This window comes from Taudactylus pleione, unplaced genomic scaffold, assembly GCF_031769625.1.
Source record: "Taudactylus pleione unplaced genomic scaffold, aTauple2 ptg000092l, whole genome shotgun sequence".
Taxonomy (NCBI): domain Eukaryota; kingdom Metazoa; phylum Chordata; class Amphibia; order Anura; family Myobatrachidae; genus Taudactylus; species Taudactylus pleione.
The window spans coordinates 13,398,641-13,419,342 of NW_028284494.1; the positions used below are offsets into that span (position 1 = coordinate 13,398,641).

General features: G+C 44.4%; 1 protein-coding gene across 1 annotated transcript in view; it reads right to left on the minus strand.

Annotated features, from left to right (window-relative positions):
* Positions 1–20,702, minus strand: part of PARP8 (poly(ADP-ribose) polymerase family member 8) — a 245,726-nt gene that overhangs the window by 82,398 nt on the left and 142,626 nt on the right. Inside the window, exons 5-6 of the mRNA XM_088469494.1 lie at positions 18,321–18,391; positions 10,459–10,527 (exon numbers count right to left, since the gene is read on the minus strand). Coding sequence (XP_088325620.1) covers positions 10,459–10,527; positions 18,321–18,391 — 140 coding nt within the window. The remainder of the gene's footprint in view (positions 1–10,458; positions 10,528–18,320; positions 18,392–20,702) is intronic.

Here is a 20,702-nt window from a genome sequence, read left to right on the forward strand (position 1 = left end):
TCTCGTCGCAAGCCCGATGGTCGCGATGGTCTTGACCATCACGACCATCTTTTTGGCCGCTCGCATAAGCTGTGGGTGGTCACCCACAGCTATGCGAGCGGCCAGGAGGCCGCTCCAATTTTAGGTAGGAGGGCCCTGATTCAGAGCGAGCGCTCTTGTCAGAGCGTCCGGCTCTCAGTCCCTGCACATTTGGACACAAGGATGTGCATCAGAGAAGGACTTTGTATCGACATTTGCATAAAGTCACAGATGGGTGACCGCCAATAGATAGACATTTGCATAAAGTCACAGATGGTCGACCTCCAATAGATGCAGTTCTGGATACTTTAGTCACGTCACCATTGCTAGTCAGGTTCCAAACGAAAGATGGAGATGGATATTTTTGTAGCTGGTTTATTAAACAACTCGGCATGGGAATTCCTGGGGTATCGACTTTCTCAGGGTCAGATTAAGCTTTGTTTAGCATCTGGGCCACCACTAATCCACAAGGAACAGTCTACCCAAACACTATGCACATATAAAGAGCTTGAAGCCAGGAAGCTCTGTCTGATGCTTCTGTAGAGGGGGCCCTGTGCACACATTATTGGGTAATAGATGGGAAATGCATACATGGCTCCATCTACAGGTACAGTATATGCAAATGATTCAGTTACTAAGACCAGCACACTTGCATCTGATTAGCTATTCCAGTACCACCAGTGATGGAACTGTCAATCGGCAGGGTTCTGTGTAGGCTTAAATGCAGCTATCTTTCTCAAAAGGGGAAAATTTCCTTTTGCAACCAAGGAGGATCACCATATAACACTATCACAACATGATCAAGGTAACTGTAACAGGGGAAGGTAGATAAGGGGATCCAGGTATGAGAGATTGTGAAGAACAGGAAAGGGGCAGGGAAGTTATAGCTACTGTAATAAGAATGTGATCTTCATTAGACCAGAGTTAGTAAGATCTAGAGTATGTATAGTTGCTATGAAAGGGTGGGCAGTGTTGTAACTTGAGAATCCATAAAATACATTTCTCATTGAAGATCTCTACACCTCACTAATGATCCAATGAAAGCAATGAGGGCCTCATTCAGAGGCGGTCGGAGGATGCAAGCGGTCACTCAGAAACTGGGCGGCCGCTTGCATCCTGACCTCCCGCCTTTGTTGCGGTCGTTAGGCTGTGGGTTAACACCCACAGCTCTAACGACCACTCCGGTGATGGTCGCAATGGTCACAGACCATCGCGACTATCGGGGCTTACGACGAGACCCTAGGGTAGGGTCTCCCTTGTCGTAAGCCCCGGAGAGCAATCACTAGTGATGTCAGTGGGGCCTCCCCCAAACGGTAGGCGTTCCCATGGGAACGCCTCCGTTTGGGCTGCCACCCCCCCGGCCCGCCTTCCAAACGGGGCGAGCTGTCAATCAATATCGACAGCTCGCCCCCTTTGGATCGAGACCCACTACAACCGGCGCTGTCGGTCGTAGCGGGTCTCACGCATGCGCACGCCGGCGCCGTCGTGCGCATGCTCTGTGGGGGGCCATCGACCCGGTCCGAGCGCATCGGCGCTAACGACCGGGTCTGAATGACCCCCTGAGTGTAGGTGACTAGGTCTGGGCAGCCCAGGATGAGAAAGTAATTTGGAAGTAAGAGAGTTTAAGAAATAAATGCTCAATCAGAAGAGAGAAAGGTCTTATAGGTGAATCTATGAATTCCAACTACCATAGGCATGTTGCTATAAATTCTGGCCAGAAATCAGATGTTGCCATTGATACGTTGTCTAAGTTCATGGACAGGTCAATTCTAGCTAGTCATTCTTTAATATGGGTGAGAAGAGGAGCGCCAAAACATTTGACTAGATAATTATTTTACTGGAAGCTCAGAAGTTTGATAGTTTAAGTAACCAAAATTCTGGATGCCCACCCCAAGCCTTCAGAAGCTTATTGTCTAACTTTCTACCAGAGTGGGACAGTTCTATCATACACTCCTACTAGAACTCCGGATACATCTTGCTAGTTTGGTTTGGGCATCTGTAACATCTGGAGCGTCATTTAAATGGAGTCTGAACTATTGAAATCTACATAAGCTAGCAAATGTGAACTGAAAAATATTAAGTCACTGTTCCTTATCTACCCTACCTCCCATTCCCAGGCACCTACATATTTCAATGGAAGTATGTATAGATTCTTAATGATGAGCAATCTATAGATTGTAGAGATAGAGTGTTGTTCTTCAAAGGAATCGGTAACGCTGAAGATCCCGAAAGGGGTGGTAAGTGTACTATCCCAACCCCCCCCCCCAACCTGTCCTCTTTGGTGCCTAACCCTAACCGCCTCCCCCTAGTACCTAACCTTCCCCCGGTGGTGCCTAACTCTAACCCCCCTTACCGCACCATAAACCTAAACCTCCCGGGGGTTGCCTAACACTAAACTCCCCACGAGGGAGCCTAACCCTAACTCCCACTCCCCGTAGCCTAACCCTAATTGCCTCACGGGGGGTGCCTAACCCTAATCTCCTCCCAGGAGTGCCTAAACCTAACCCCCCCCCATCCCCGGGGAAACTGCGATTCTTACCGTGGTCCGGACGTTCTGGATTCTAACGACAGCATCCTGATCTCCTTCGGTGTCGGCGCTGGACGGCGGCATTCCTGCGGCGCTATCCCGTCCGCCGGCAATTTAACTACATCCCCTTCAAAGATGGGTCAACTTTCTTCCTGCACCAAAGCTTTAAGGAGTAGGTAAGCCCATCTCTCTTGAAAGTCCTCCCAATATTCTAGCTACAGAACAATTTGATTGATAAGTTTTTATATAAAAATTGGTGGCTAACCATATGAAACTTTTATTTCCAGACTTACACAGTGCTCAGGTGGGCTTTGGTTTGAGGTGAGAAGTCAGAGACAACACCAACAAAATAATGGACGGAGTTTTAAAGGGTTTACATGCACTAATTTGAGGGTTCTGGAGCACATGGACCTGAGCCCTACATGCTGGCATATAATCCTTGCATTCTACCAAAGCCCCATGGTAAGAACTAAAATTAATGTCTCCTGATTAGTCCCCTTCAAGATCAAAAATAGCAGGGCTGTCCTGTTTCCCCTCTAATCATAATTCTCTGTGGGGAAATTCAATTGGGAGCGAGGTTTTCTCTAGAAATAATCACGCAGATCTCGCGTCCAATTTTGGAGTACCGCAGGTTAGCGCGCTCCAATACACGCAGTATTCAATTTTACAAAAATACACGCAGGGTTTTCAGCACTGAAAACCCCATGGTGCGAGAAAAGAAAAAGATGACTAACCTCTCCGGTGGTCTTCACAGCTCTGGGTCATCACCCATCATAGTTTGCACTGGAGAGAAGGCTGCTGGGGGTTGAAGGGGCTGCTGGAAGGCCACGGGGCTGCTAGGAGATGTAGTTCTCTCTGCTGCTGCCTCCGGGGGGAGGGTCTCACACACGCACACGAGGATCACACAGACACTCACACACACACAGATACTTACAGTACCTACACTGATACAATATACTTACACACACGCTACAGCAGAAGACTGGTCCCGATGCTGGAGGAAGAAGGCACCACTGTGGAAGTAATTACTGACTAAATAAGCTAATTGGAAACTTCCAATGGCTTAATTAATGATTAGGAGGGGTGCTGCCAGGGTCCCAGAGCCTTTCCTGACCATTGTTCCTAAAATTATAGATTTTAGGAAAAATTGGCCCTGATCTGGAGGTGCGCAAAAAATTAACTCCCGGCGCTCAAACAATGAAAAACCCTGCACCTAATTCAATAGCAAAAATCCTATTTTTACAATTCTCGCACCTAATTGAATACCCCCCTCTATGGTGGTGCTGGCGAGACTGATGAAGACTAATCCTCATATCTCTGGGGACAGAGTTGCACATGTAACAATTGTTTTATTGATTTGTTCTTCTAGGAAGAAGAAAGAGAATTATAGATTCTGTCTATACTATGCAACTACTGTCGTAAGAGAATCAGGTTCAAGTAATGGAGTTGAAAGTAGCTTTGTGTCAATTATGTACAAGTATTGGAAATGTACATGGAGAAATGTTATGTTTCTCTATTATGATCTATATTTGCACTTGTAATAAAAATTACATATTTCAATATACCACCAAAAATAGCGCAGCTGCCTATCTCACTCTACAGAACTATAAAAACAGGTAAAACATTTATGTTGCAGCTTAAAAACAAACCTTTCTTCATACACATGCACAGTATATACAGGGATACAGGCTGATAAAATTAAAGCCTCCCTATTTACAGCACTCTGAAGCGAGTTCTAAGACTTGTAACGATGAGAAATTTGGATAATAGGTGCTTCAGAGGATGCACTGGCCATGTATTTGTTACAAATTTTGTCACCAAGTGGTGACGTGGTGATAAAAACTACAAGACTTTACCGAAGAACGGGTTATCATATTCTACGTTCAGACATCTTGGACACACTGATTACCGGACTTCATCCCAATGCGACTTTTGGTTGTGATATTTTCTGTAGAACCAAGTGTATCGGAAAGTATGTCATATCCTATAAGATCTGACAGACAGCATTAGACATCATGTGCAAGCTATTCCACTTGGCGTGTTACATACTTTTATAGAGAAAGCTAATATACAAATGGAAACTGTTGTTGACCACAATGGAGAACACATTGGACAATTGTAATGATCTTCAAATGATTTGTATCATCACCAGGTGAAAACATCTGTAATTAATATATCTTCTTTTTCACAAATAGCTAGGGCATCCTTTAAAGTATCTGTTGTCCAAATTTCTCTTCATGTCGTGCCTTAGAACTCCCTCGAGAGTGCTCTAAGTAAGATTCATTTAATTTTAACAGCTATATATACATCGATCAGCCATAACATTAAAACCATTGACACGTTGACAGGTGGGGTGTTCCTGGCATGCCGTGGTTAGTACCTACCAAAAGTGGTCCAAGAAAGACAACCGATGAACAGACGCCAGGGTCAAGGGCACCCAAGACTCACTGATGCGTGTGGAGTGAGAATGCTAGCCAGTCTAGTCAGATCTCACAAAAGAGCTACTGTAGTACAAATTGCTGAAAGTTAATGATGGCTATGATAGAAAGGTGTCAGAACACACAGTGCATTGCATTTTGCTCCGTATGGGACAGCATAGATGCAGACCAATCAGAGAGCCCATACTGACCCCTGTACACCGCCAAAAGTGCTTACAATGGGCACGTGAGCATCAGAACTGGACCATGGAGCAATAGAAGAAAGTAGGTGGCCTGGTCTGATGAATTATGTTTTATTTTACATGAGGATGGCTGGTGCATCTGCGTCATTTACTAGAGGAAGAGACGGCACCAAGATGCACTATGGGAAGAAGGCAAGCCGGCGGGGGCAAAATGACAGAAATGGTGTAGTAAAATGACAGAAATCCCACTAACATGAATGGACACACTAAGGGCCTCATTCAGAGGCGGTCGGAGGATGCAAGCGGTCACTCAGAAACTGGGCGGCCACTTGCATCCTGACCGCCCGCCTCTGTTGCGGTCGTTAGGCTGTGGGTTAACACCCACAGCTCTAACGACCGCTCGGGTGATGGTCGCGATGGTCAGAGACCATCGCGACCATCGGGGCTTACGACGAGACCCTAGGGTAGGGTCTCACTTGTCGTAAGCCCCGGAGAGCTTATGGCTCTGTCAGAGCCGGAAGCTCTCCACTGACATCCCCCAAATGGCAGGCGTTCCCATGGGAACGCCTCCGTTTGGCCTGCCACCCCCCCGGCCTGCCTTCCAAACGGGGCGAGCTGTCAATCAACATCGACAGCTCGCCCCCTTTGGAAAGAGACCCGCTACGACCGGCGCTGTCGGTCGTAGCGGGTCTCACGCATGCGCACGAGGGAGCCGGCACCCTCGTGCGCATGCGCACTGGCAAAACATTGAGGCGGCCGTGCGGTCGTAGACCGTACGGCCGCCTCTGAATAAGGTCCAAAGTCACATGATGCATTATTTCACAATGATCGCACACCTCCCAGCAAAATCGCATGCCTGAACTACTTCCATATGTCACTCCACAAGTGTAAACAATAGCATCACTAGCAGATAAACACCTCAGAGACAAGCAACATATCACTGCCTCACTGACAGGGATACAGATTTCTGAGAGAAAAATGTCAACTGTTTTATCCACTTACACTTTTATTCAATTAAATGTATATTCATTAAAATAATTATAAATAAAATGAAACAACCTGAACTAATTTTTTTCCTCCTATTCTGTATCTGTTTCACCCTATGTCATCTGCATATAGAGCTATTTTGCTACAACAGAGGCCATTTTATTAGAGATGCACCACTCTTGGGCGTGCAGTCACACTCTGATATACGCACACCTTAGAGTGAGTATATCAGAGTGCAACCCTAACCAAGAGTATATATATATATATATATATATATATATATATACACACACATATTAGGGGTGAGCGGGTTCGGATTTCCGAAATCCGAAGCCCCCCGAGTCCCCCCGATCAGAGCCGTATCCGAGTCAGGCTCGACTTTTCCCGCCTGACTACGATCTGAAATCGAGGCAAAACGTCAGTATCCCGCCTTCCGGATCTAGCAGGTTTTGGATCCTATAAAAGGTCCCCGCGTCGGCACCATTTCTCACTCCGGCTGTGGACAGTGAAGAGGGAAGGTGGGAGCTAGGGCTGGCTGGGCTGTGTTGTGCTGCTGTTGTCCATAGGGGCTGTGACCACTCAGTCCATAGGGGCTGACTGGGCTGTGTTGTGCTGCTGTTGTCAATAGGGGCTGGCTGGGCTGTGTTGTGCTGCTGTCATAGGGGCTGCCTGGGCTGTGTTGTGCTGCTGTTGTCCATAGGGGCTGCCTGGGCTGTGTTGTGCTGCTGTCATAGGGGCTGGCTAGGCTGTGTTGTCCAGTCAGTTGTCCATAGGGGCTGTGTCCACTGGAAAGTCTATAGGGGCTAGCTGGATAGCTGGACTGTGTTGTGCAGTGTCCCATAAAGGCTGTAGTCCTAGAGGGGTGCTGTAGTGTTGTCCAGGGGGTGATCTGTGAATCAGGGGTGCTCCCCCAAAGTACACTCCAAAATAAAAAAAAAATTTCTGTGTTTGTGAATTGTGTGCGCAGTAGCCGCACGTGCATCAACAAAGTAGCGCCAAGCGTGCGCCTGTGTCATAAATCAAGGGCCGGCTGGCTTGTCCGTTAAAGGGTGCTGTAACCCCCAAAGTGCACTCCAATAAAAATAAAAAATTATTTTCTTTGTTTGTGAATTGTGTGCACTGTGGCTGCATGTGCATCACCAAAGGAGCAACGCCAAGCGTGCGCCTGTGTCATAAGTAATGGGCTGGCTGGCTTGTCCGTTAAAGGGTGCTGTAACCCCCAAAGTGCACGCCAAACAAAATAAAAAATAATTTTCTGTGTTTGTGAATTGTGTGCACTGTGGCCGCACGTGCATCAACAAAGTAGCGCCAAGCGTGCGCCTGTGTCATAAGTAAAGGGCCGGCTGGCTCGTCTGTTAAAGGGTGCTGTAACCCCCAAAGTGCACTCCAAACAAAATAAAAAAAATATTTTCTGTGTTTGTGAATTGTGTGCACTGTGGCTGCACATGCATCAACAAAGGAGCAGCGCCAAGCGTGCGTCTGTGTCCCATAAGTAAAGGGCCGGCTGGCTCATCTCTGAAAGGGTGGTGTAACCCCCAAAGTGCACTCCAACAAAAATAAAAAATTATTTTCTTTGTTTGTGAATTGTGTGCACTGTGGCTGCATGTGCATCACCAAAGGAGCAACGCCAAGCGTGCGCCTGTGTCATAAGTAATGGGCTGGCTGGCTTGTCCGTTAAAGGGTGCTGTAACCCCCAAAGTGCACGCCAAACAAAATAAAAAATAATTTTCTGTGTTTGTGAATTGTGTGCACTGTGGCCGCACGTGCATCAACAAAGTAGCGCCAAGCGTGCGCCTGTGTCATAAGTAAAGGGCCGGCTGGCTCGTCTGTTAAAGGGTGCTGTAACCCCCAAAGTGCACTCCAAACAAAATAAAAAAAATATTTTCTGTGTTTGTGAATTGTGTGCACTGTGGCTGCACATGCATCAACAAAGGAGCAGCGCCAAGCGTGCGTCTGTGTCCCATAAGTAAAGGGCCGGCTGGCTCATCTCTGAAAGGGTGGTGTAACCCCCAAAGTGCACTCCAACAAAAATAAAAAAATATTTTCTGTGTTTGTGAATTGTGTGCACTGTACGTGCATCCTCAAAGCAGCAGCGCCAAGCGTGCGTCTGTCTGTTAAAGGGTGGTGTAACCCCAAAGTGCACTCCAACAAAAATAAAACGCTTTCTTCTGTGTTTGTGACTTGTGTGCACTGTACGTGCATCAACAAAGGAGCAGCGCCAAGCATGCGCCTGTGTCCCATAAGTCTGTTAAAGGGTGGTGTAACCCCCAAAGTGCGCTCCACAAAAAATAAACAATTCTTTTATTTCTGTGTTTGTGTGCGAAATGTATGCGCAGTAGCCGGACGTGCAATAACACAGCAGCAGCGCCAAGCGAGCGCCTGTGTCATAAGTCAAGGGCCGGTTTGGACATCTGGTCCGGACTGAAGGACGTGCCAACAATTTCTGACATGTCTACTGTCACTGCATATGATACTGTCACCACTGACAGAATGGTGGAGGATTACACTGGTAACAGCATCCAAGTAGGGATGTCAGACAGTCCGTACCTGTACTGGCAGGAAAAAGAGGCAATTTGGAGGCCCCTGTACAAACTGGCTCTATTTTACCTGAGTTGCCCCCCTCCAGTGTGTACTCCGAAAGAGTGTTTAGTGCAGCCGGGAACCTTGTCAGCGAAAGGCGTAGGAGGTTGCTTCCACAAAATGTGGAGATGATTTTCATAAAAATTAATTATCAACTCTTCCAGGGAGACCAGCCTCCAGAACGTACAGAGGGACCTGTGGTGGTGAATTCCAGCGGGGACGAATTAATACTCTGGGCCTGATTCAGAGCCGAACGCTCTGACCAGAGCGCTCGCTCTGAATCAGGGCCCTCTCCCTCAACTTGGAGCGGCCTCATGGACGCTCGCATAGCTCGCATAGCTACCACCCACAGCTATAGCGAGCGTCCATGATGATGGTCACGATGGTCAAGACCATCGCGACCATCGGGCTTGCGACAGAGACCCTGCGGTAGGGTCTCGTTGCCGCAAGCCCTGGAGTGATTTTGGCTCTATCAGAGCCAAAATCACTCCCATTGACATCACTAGTGATGTCAGTGGGGCCGGCTTGAGAGGATGAGGATGTACACAACACTGAAGAGGGTGAAGAATCGGTGGATGAGGAGGATGAGGACGACATCTTGCATCCGTAGAGCCAGTTTGTGCAGGGACAGATTAATTGTCAGCTAGGGGCCCAAACGAACCAATCATTTCAACCACAGTCGTGTGGCAGACCCTGGCGCTAAAATGATTGGGTTGTTAAAGTGTGCATGTCCTGTTTATACAACATAAGGGTGGGTGGGAGGGACCAAGCACAATTCCATCTTGCACCTCTTTTTTTTCTTTGCATTATGTGCTGTTTGGGGCCTAGTTTTTCAAACTGCCATCCTGTCTGCCACTGCAGTGTCACTCCTAGATGGGCCACGTGTTTGTGCCGCCCACTCGTATCGCTTAGCATAGTCATCCAGCTACCTCGGTGCAACCTTTTGGACATAAAAACACTATTGTGAGGTGTTCAGTTTCAGAATAGACTGGAAATGAGTGGAAATTAATGTTATTGAGGTTAATAATAGCATAGGAGCAGAAAAACCCACAAATTCTGTGATTTTAGCTGTTTTTATGGGTTTTTTTTTCTCCAAAAATACAGACACAAAACACAAAACCCAGAACCCAAAACACGGAAGGATGGTTTTGGCAAAACCAATCCAGATCCAAAACACGAAGAAAGATCCAGATCCAAAACAAAAATACAAAACACGAAAAGTGGCCGGTGCACACCCCTAATAGATATATACACATTTTTGGGTTAGCAAATGCATGACAAAAACTGTTGCTTTTATCAGGGAGATCTCTAAAGCTGGCCTTCCACTATACAATTATCGGTCAGATATCTGTCCAATCTGGCTGGTTGGAATGAGAACCTGGTAATGTATGGGAGCAAATGACAGTCGATAATATGGTTTTAAACACTGAAAAAAGGACCAAAAAAATTATTCAAATTGGTTAAAGTTTTGTGTTTTAATATACTTGTCTGAACAACCATTTTTGGCTATTTTCCAGTGTTTGTGAGCAAATGGACGATTGTCATTGGCTCCCATACTGTATATTACCAGGTTTTCATTCGAACCAGCCAGATTGGACAGATATCTGACAGAGGATACGCACCATTAGTCTGCAGTTGCAAAACATTTCATGTCAATCTTACAATATTACTTTGTTCCATTAAGGGAATGTGTTGGTGTATGCATAATTCCTTCCAATGTCCTTACCTGCCCACCGTAGTAAAACTCTTCAGAATCATTGTCTCCTTCAGAATCCTCTTCAACTCCACGTGATTCCTAGAAATAGGAAAAGCAGTTGGATATATAGATCTTCTTTCATGTAGAAGTTTATATGACATCACAGTATTATTGCATTGATTCAGGTTGGCAGGATCCTCACATCATGAAGCCCTGTCCTCATTAATAACCATATGAAGTCAGACCACTGCCTACCACGAGATTATTATACAGTACTCATCTCCTGAACTCCTTTCTTCTGATGATCAATTGGCTATAGGTTGTTTTCTCCTCATACACAGAACACACGGAAAGCAGATGATGAAAACTGACATCAAAACCATTCTAACCCTACAGTATTCCACAAAAAAAAACCATAGTATATATATCTATATACATACAAAATCAAATGTCCTGACTGACTGCTCACTCAGTCACTCATTGACTGACTCATCAACGCTCAGCCCAAACCCCTGGACCTAGAAACATGAAAATCAGGCAGTATATTCCTTCCATGATGTAGGTGCCCACTAAGAAGGGATTTTTTTTAAATTTTACTCCTAAGGGGGTGATATGGGCTAAAATGCTTCCTCCCCTGTGCAATGTCCTGACTATCTCAACATGGCTGTAGCACAGTTCATTATTCAAACGCCAACTGTCATCCCAAGTGCTGGCAAACATCACTGGCAGTTGGTGTGGCTCCCCTATTTGAATAGTGAGGGGAGGGAATGTGTTACTACAGAGGTGAGGGAGGGGAATGTGTTACTACACAGATGAGGGAGGGGAATGTGTTACTATAGAGGTGAGGGAGAATAAGTTACTACAGGTGTGAGTGAGGCTAATATGTTAGTATAGGTGTGAAGGAGGGATTGTATTTCTACACAGGTGATGGAATGTGTTAATACAGAGGTGGGGAGTGGAATGTGCTAATACACAGGTGAGGGAGGGTAGTTTCTTACTATAGCAGTGATGCATTATTATAGAGGTAAATGATTAATGTGTTATTGGTGAGATGGAGATGGAAGCAGTAAATGTCTTAGGTCTAAGGTCTACCCGGGTGAAACTGGGAACATCAGCTAGTATGTGGATAGATAGATAGATAGATAGATAGATAGATAGATAGATAGATAGATAGATAGATAGATAGATAGTGTGTATAGCGTTCCCCAAAAATATATTACTTTGTCCCCACTGGTCCAGTGGGTATTCTCTTCAGCAGCCTCAAGTGAATCCATTTGCATTGGTAGCACTGTTTAAAGAAATGATTGAAAATGGTGGGGGGTGGGGCTTTAAGTCTCCTCGGCCATTAAACATAGAGAGATGTGAGTACCCTTGTTTGACAACGGGAAGTACCCACATAAAGGCTAATATCTGGTGATCACACTGATCACTAGACATTGACTCCATGAGCTACAGATAAATAATGTAGTCCAGGCATGGGGGAAGATTTATCCCAAACAGGCAACAAATAATAAAGGGACAACCATTTTAGAAATAGGGGGGTCCCCTCTTTCAAATGTTGAGAACAGTACAGAAAAAGACAATACACAAAAAAAAATTGCACAGATGGGAGGGATCTTCACCATTTTGTGTCCGGTAAATAAAATAGTCTCATTTATTGCGGTATTTTGTCTGGTTTATAAAATGGTAGGCCTTGTTGGGCTACCATATTTTTTCAAGTGATTAATAAATTACAGAGTGCCTGATAAGGGGATCAAAGGAATACACCTTCAGCAGTAGAAAAGACTCCGGCTGATAATCATAGTGTTCCTGCAACACACCAGAGACAGACCAGCTGGCAAGATCTTGGGAGCTATCTAGTCCTTTTGTTTATGTCTTCATATAGATTATTTGAGGTTGCTCTTTTGGCACTAAAACAGCAGGGGTATTCAAACAGCAGTCTGATCACAAGGTGCGACTTCACCTATACAGGGATCAAGGACCTCACCATATCCTATCTGTTTTGCTGTAAAATAAATATTTCTACAATAGCTAGGAATCCTCAAAATCATAGAAAATTACTTGAAGTCTGTATGCTGGACTGGGGTGATTTGGGTGCATATAGGACATATGGTTTGGGAGAAAAAATGTATCTAAACAATCACACATCCCAGGGCAGTCATGATAACATTCATTTTATAGCTTCAATAACAGAAATTAATGTGAACATACCATATGTCATGTAGCTATCACACAGGGAAAATTATGTGCTGTTATTTGTACTTAGGTTAAATGTTATGTGGGCAGAACTGACATGTCCTTTGGGTTAATTAACAAACCAGCGAGTCATCAGGGACTTGGTTATGACATTACTTGGGGGGGATTGATAAAAGGTATGAGAACAGTTTGCTCATGGTCAGACTTGGGGGATCAATTAGATCCAATTGGAATGATTCTGATTGGAAAACACACTGCCACATCCACAGGTGGTTGATTTTAAGTTTTTCACTAAAACTAACAGGTTTAGAGTTGGGAGACCACATCCCTGATGAAGTGTGGATGACGATATGTGTAGGTTGACTTCCCACATCATGACATTCTCATCAGCAGCTGTGAAACCCGCTTGGAGGACAGATCCTATTTTTGACTTCTCTAATAGCTTGTCAAATAGTGCATTATCCAGTCCTTTATCACCAGTAAGATCTAGAGATAAGCTTCGTTTTGTTTTGTTTTTTGTTTGGTTTTTATATTGTGATAAGATTTTATAATGTTTTGTGGAATTAGTAATGCTTTTATGGTATTGCACCAGAGCACTCCTTTTACATTTTTCAAAATATATTTGAAATTTGTGGAAGCCAGACTTATATTGGAGAGTGGAGACCCCATTGAGTAAACAATAATAGTGTATTTATAGAAGCTGACTCGTTTTATACTAAAGTACACATACACACACTTTTGCCCGTATTCAATTTTTGCCAATGACGTCATTTCGCCAGGCGAAAAAATATAGCCGTATTCCATTTGAAAGACTTTCCGTCTAGGCGGGTGGAAAGCCAATGCAATGTAACAGGCAAAAAAGTTTTGCCTATGAATAGCAGGCGGAAAAAAGTGCAGAATTGGGGTTTTGGGGTGCAACATTGTGGGAACCCCCTGCAGCCTTCAGACAGTCCCCCAAAGGTAAACTGGATCAAAAAAAAAAAAACTTAACACCCCAAAAATTCCGTTTCATTTTGGGGGCAAAAAAAAAAAGTTGAGGGACAAAGTTAAAAACTATCGAACTAGACTCTAGGGGGGTCCCCAAGTATGCCCCAGGTGTTTTTTTCATTGCAGGGGCTTGCGGCAGGTGGATTTTTCACGTTTTTTAAAACTGAACTTTAGCAACTGTTAAATATGCTATCCCCCATTTTCATGTACCTCAAATTTGCTGGGATAAGTTATTTTCTGCAAAAAAAACTCCTGAATACTATTCTTCACCACTTATACAAAAACGCTATTTAGCAGCTATTGAGCCCATTTAAAAACACCAAATACCTTCAAGCAAGCCAAATCGGGGGTAACCATAGCTAACCCCCATGTCAGAGCATCTTTTGGGGGGTGTCAGGCTGATTTTCCCAAATCTGAAAGGACTTTCCGCTTGTTTAAGTTTTGCCGGGTCCCGTTTTCACGTACTTTCAAACTGAATACGGGGATACGCGGGCACGCGCGCAATACTTTTCCGCCTGCAAAACAGGCGAAGTAGGCGAAAAGTGCGGGAGGCAGAAAAGTATCACGGGTCCGCTCAACTTGAATACGGCTCTTAATTACAGAATCTGACTGTTTTTCTACAGTTTACAGCACATTTTCCTGTGCAACCATTACTATACGTGTATATTTTGGATGCAATATATTAAAAAAAGTAGGAAGGGATGATAATAAACATTTCCGGTGGTATTAAATTATTGGCCTCTCAAGAGCAAAGCAGGAAGAAGTTATCAACATATTTTAAACAACTAGCAAAACGAGGAACAGAGAAAGCTGGTTAATGTAACAATTACGACAATGTGAACCTGTCACATACCACGGCAATGAGCAAAGAATCCTGAGAGAAATTCTTCTCTCATTCTACCTTTAAGCAGACACAATGTGACTCTTAGCCAACGATGAAGGGGTCCAGTCTGAGAAATGAATGTACTCCTTCACTCACGCAACCTCATTTATTATGCAGCCTTCACCTTCTGCAAGAGGATTTCAATTTCATTCCAATGAAATATTAAAATTAATGGAGCGATGACCTCCCTAGGAAGGAGCCAAATGGTTTAACTCCCATTTAGAGTGAGACTTTTTTTTTTTCTTTAGTAGGGCTCCAATATTTCTGAGGAAGAACACAGGGGACTCTGGCTTAATATGAAATTTCCTGGGTTTATAAAACACAGCCCATTAATTCCTGCATTGCCAAATGGAATACCACTGTTACAGGATCCTCTTCTAACGCACTAGTGATTATTTCTAACACTGCGGCACTAAAGACCAGAGCAACCAAACATGCATTTGTTTTCACTGTCTACCTTGCAAGAAGAACTTAAAGCTTTAGTTTATTTGCTTTTTTTTTAGTGCAGCTTTGCATTATGTTACTGAAGAACCCTCACTGTATAAATCGAGTTAATTCTAGGAGGCTAATTAATAATAAAGGTACAGCATTTATTTATTAACTACCATAACTGATCCGAGAAAAATGGGACATATACAATTTCTATAATGAAGTAATATTTATACAGTGTCCAGTAAAGGCAGCCATCTTGTAAAATGCATCAATATTTAGAAAATGCAGCCTATAAGTGGATGCATAAGGCCATACTTGCAGACCTTAAAGTTGCCGCCTTATGGGAGGGGGATATGGTCAATATACCAGCCGTGGGGATTCCGGCGCTCAGAATACCGGCGCCGGAATCCCGACACTTGTCGGGATTCCGAAGGGAGTCCCAAAGGTAAGTAGTGGGGTTGGGGGGAGGGTTAGCATTAGGGTTAGGCACTAGGGGAAGGGTTAGGTTTAGGGTGCAGGGAGGGGGAGGTTAGGTTTAGGCACTAGGGGGGAAGATTAAGGTCAGGCACCGGTGAGGGTTGGGGTTAGGGCAGGGAGAGGGGAGAGGGGGAGGGTTAGAATACTGACTGACAAGTGTCAACATTCTAAGCCGGTCGGGATGCCGGCATCGGGATTCTGACCGCCGGTATCCTGAGCGCCGGCATCCCGTACCCATCCCCCGGAAGGTCGGCACTGCGGGGGACGCGGAGCAGCCAAAGTGGGTGGTGCTGGGAGCGTGGTGTCGTTTCTTCTTGGCCCCGCCCCCCACTAGACAATGGCGAGATTACCGGCATTGTAAAGCTGAAGACAGGGCTAAGATGATGTGATACACCACGAATCGCGCCATCGACCGACTGTACCGCCCACTTCACTTGGAAAGTGGGCAGCCGGGGTAGGAGCTGGCAATGGGAAACTTGGCTTCTTTTCCGTTTCGGGTAAGTAGGCAAGTATGCATAAGGCATAGGGTGAATAGAAGTTCAGCATACACAATGAGCGCCTCCACTCTGTATAGGAGACAGGTACACTATACAAGTTACATTGTACTTTTATGCTTTTTAGGCATTGTAACTCTTATCATAACTCACAGCAGGGCGTTGGCAGGTAGATTGTGTCTAAATTTTTCCTTTTTGGAATCGTGAGGTTGACTTAATGGATTGCAGATTAGAGGTCTCAATTGACGATATGTGTGTACTATTTTGAAGTAATAAGCAGAGTAAATAGTATACACCAGCGGATAGAAACAACTCAGGACGTAACCAGGGCTTTGGTTTATTGTATAGTTGTATGTTTGTACAGACGTACTCACTGTGACTTTACAGTCAGTGTCCTGTATGGAGCAGAACATACAGATCACCAACCAGTGACTGAATGTGGGTAGCGGTGCAAGGATAAACAGCGGTTGTGCCCCTCTGGAGCTTTTAGAGGCATAAATGGCAGGGTCTCTCTGTACACTTCAGAAGACCAAATGGTGACCATCTTGGTAAAGGGAAAGATACCCTCTGAAGGAACAGCATGGAGGCTGCACCCAGCCACTCAGGGGAGAGAGAACACAGGGGTGTACAGGAGGCATTTGTATTCTATCCTAGAGGGGAGGTCCAAAAGGTACTGTAGGTGCAGTGTGAGTGATTATGTGATTCGGACAAACACAGCCCATCCCCAGCTGTTCCCCTGGGAGTGGGGCAAATTTCCCATAGTTTGACAGTTTCCCCAATATTAGAATGGTATTGTGATAACTACTGTAACGCCTCTTAAGAATACTGGTCCTACGGATGTGTCCTCATACATCTAGCCTTAATATGCCACACAGCACGACTTGCCTGGCGTGAGTGAGCCACCGGGTCCTGTGTGACGCTGCTAGCGCTGAACGTGTTTTTTGGCCGAAAATGTGTCTAAGTCTTGATACGACCAGGGCGCACCAGCAGACTGTGCTGATTAATTTAATATATGACACCTGTATATCTGTGTGCTCCTGATTCTCTATATGGACCACAACGGAACTTGGAATGAAAAACGCTGCGGCCGCTACACTGTAGCACTTTGTATACAAATTCAGAGACTCAGTCTGCTGGTGTTTTCTAGTTGCATCGCATTGCCACTTAGATGCATTTTCGGCAAAAAAAGAAGCAAAAAAGACGCCTGGCGCTAGCAGATTCACACTGGACCTGGCGCTTTCTAGCGAGACTGCAGCAAAGATGTATGAGGACACATCTGTATGTATAAATTGGGTATATTATCACTGCCGGTAAAAACATACAATAAATACAACACAATTCTATTTCAATATTTTTTTGTGATTGTTTGTTGTAATTGGTATTCGGCAATGAGTGCGTCTAAAGGTGCCCACACACATACCGACTTTTCATCCAATTTGGCCGATTTCGACGAATCATGACAACAGATCATGTAAAAAATGGCCAAATCGTGAGTTTCTACACTTGATCACGATGCCGATGCGCGTCCCCGCTCGTCGTACATCGCATCTTCAGATCTGCCGTGCTGTAGGGCAGATTAGCCAATCTGGGATACAATGCACTGACTGCACGATAGATCTTAAGTCAGATTGGACATTTTTAACTCCAAATCGTGACCACGACTGCCTGGGGAGAGTTCAGGGAGAGTTCAGGGGAAATCGTGTACATTGGCTGATTGGGAGCAAGTCGGTATGTGTGTGGGCACCTTGAGATCATGATGGGAGAGGATCATATGACACTCATATCCAATCCTAGCTCTCCCTACTTCCATGCACTTTACAGCAAAGGGTTTATCCCAACAACAAAAATCAACCCCACTGTCAAGTCAGCATTAATGCAGCCAGGCCTCCCTCGGGATCATTAATGCAATGCTCTTCAAAATGAAGTGTAAAATACAAAATTTATTTATAGAGAAGAGCGGTTATTAACATTTACAAATATGTACTGTACGCAGAAGATTCCACACCCTGACATAACGTGAGATATTTCACATTCTATCTACATTAGCTGTGCTACCGCGGCTTTCCCCGCGCAATCCAAAAATATACTGGTTAACTGTCTCGCAGCAGAAAAATGAACCCTAGTGTGTAGGTGTGTGCGTCTACATGTGTGCGCTGCAGTATATGTGTGCGCCATATAAATAATAAACATTTACAGATTCATTTGTGTCGTGAGAATCTCTTTTAATCGCACCCAGCTTGTATTTAAGTCGTCCTTTTAATAACATCCTATTTCACACAGCACAATTATATCTATTCAATACTTCCATTAAACGTTACTTGACTAACAACCTCCTTGTATAACTTCAACTATTTACGTTTCTAAAGAACATTAAGTCGGCCACAAAAACTCTCAATATACAGTATATAAAAACAATACCTTACCTCTCCATTCTCTTTCTGCAGTTTAGACTTTATGGACAAGCAGCTGGTAATGTCATTGGATTTCCTCAGCTCTGAAAGACAGGTTATTAGGACAACAATGATTAGAAATGTAACAGACATTTTATAGGACAACCCAAAAATAAAAATGTAGGTTTGGGTCAACTCAACTACAATGGGACTGATTTAGAGTTGGACGTCAGTTCATTTACACTAGGTAATGTGACCGTGTAAAGTTTGTCGCACTACACGTGTTCACAATTTACACTTTTGGGTTGAGCGTTTTTTTTACTTGCGTCCACTTGCCTTGAGTTTTGGGCTTTTCACATGTAGGTTCAGTACAAACTTGGCATAGAAACTTAACATTTTACAGGTGGCTCTAATTTTGAATTCCATGTATCTTTAAGATACTGTACGTACATCTTATACAAGGTGGATATCTGCTCATCCCATAGGCCTAGTGCAAGTTGTGCCCACATAAAAAAAACAAGACTTTGCTTTGCATGACCAGATATTAAGTGGGATTCAAGGGGTGGAGAGAGAGTGCTTCTATGAGAGTGCATACCTCCCAACCGTTCAGCAGAAGAGTCACGATTTAAGGGGACTCTCCCACTGTCCCTTGATCAGGACCTTTTGTGAGGTATTTTAGCAAAAACACCATATAAATGGTGTTTTAATGTGGTCGTGCCCATTGTTACACAGTCATGATCACATCATGCAATAACAAACTCCCCTTGTCCAGAATTTCCAGCAGTTTGGAGATATGGAAATGTACTGGCTAGTGGGTGGAAGCCAAACCAAACACAATTCTCAGAAAAAAAAAGACTTAATGTTTTTTAGTGGTGTTCAAGAAGTGCTGGTAATAAGGAAATGTTCTATGCTTCTGTGAGACGGCCTGTGTACTATCCAGGCACATTTATGAAGAAATCAGGAATATGATCCATGCAATGAAAATATTTTAATATCCCCCAGGACCAGATTGACCATCTGGCAATTCTGGCAAATGACAGAAGGACCAGTCCAGCCACGTGAATGAATGGACGGTGTAAAATGCTCTGTACTGTTGTGAGGCGGCTGGTGTACTATCCAGGCACGTTTAATAAGAAATCAGGGAAATGATTTATACAATGAGGATAGTTCAGTATCTCTCAGAGCCGGACTTGCCATCTGGCAATTCTTGCAAATGCCAGACGGGCCAGTTCAGAAGTGTGACTGCCTGACCGCACAGCTCCGCCTCCCGGCACTCTGTTTGGCCGGCATGCTAAGATGGTGGCTTGTCGTGAGGACAACGGCCCTGTGACTCGCGGCACGCCCCAGTGAGGCGTGGGCTGAAGTATAGCCCCAGTCATTTCCTGATGTCACCTCTCTCTAATGATTGGCACAAATAGAAATGTGTTTGAGAGACGCCTTTTGCACGTTCACAAATTAACTTTAACATCTGATGAAAGCAATAGAGCCAATGCCATAATATTCGGTGCATTTCAAGGTATTCTGCTGGCACCGAAGAGGAGTTTGGAAGCTGTTCTGTGCTCTCCCAGTGACAGCATGCAGAAAGTAATAAATTGCAGTATTACTTCAACCCAGTGAAGTAAAAAAAAAAAACTAACATGACATGCTGTTTTTTCATTGTGATTAATAACAGAAAAGCTAGACTTCATGCTGCTTTAAGGAAAGACTGATAGGCAAGGCCTTCATCTGTATTGAGTAGCTTATATGAAATAAAACACACTAGATAAGGAGAACCATGTGAAGGAACAGTAACTGGCCAGATGCCACTTCCATAATTAAAGTGGACCTGTCATCCTCGCATAACACTGCACCGGTTCCTTCTTTAAAATGTTAAGTAAAGATATGGGCAGATTGTGTGTGAAAATAACATAACACCTTTTACAATCTGTAAGAAAAGCACAATGACAGGGCCCATCTTTCTTGCAGCCTTTCTTTTCCCACTTTACCTTCATCCAGTTTATGTTTTCTTTATCCAGTTTATGTTTAATTTCCTCCTTGCTTAGGGCCTGATTAAGCGATTGTTTGACAATGTGCATGGATGTCAGCCGCATAGCGCACGTGCAGCGATTGAGATTATAGTGTATATTTACTACAGTGAGAGTTTTTAGAAGTGGAGATGTTGCCCATAGCAACCAATCAGATTCTAGCTATTATCTTCTAGAAGGTGCTAGTTGAATGTTAAGTAGAATTTGATTGGTTGCTATGGGCAACAGCTCCATTTCTAAAAAGTCTCACTTAAATATACCACTATGTCTGCACAGAGGATCCATTTGCAAAAGCCCAGCACTACGTCAGTAGCTATTCTGCCCCCAGCTCTCTCCCTGCACTGAATGGATGCCGCGCGGCTAACATTCTTATTCCCAGGGCCCGGAGGTG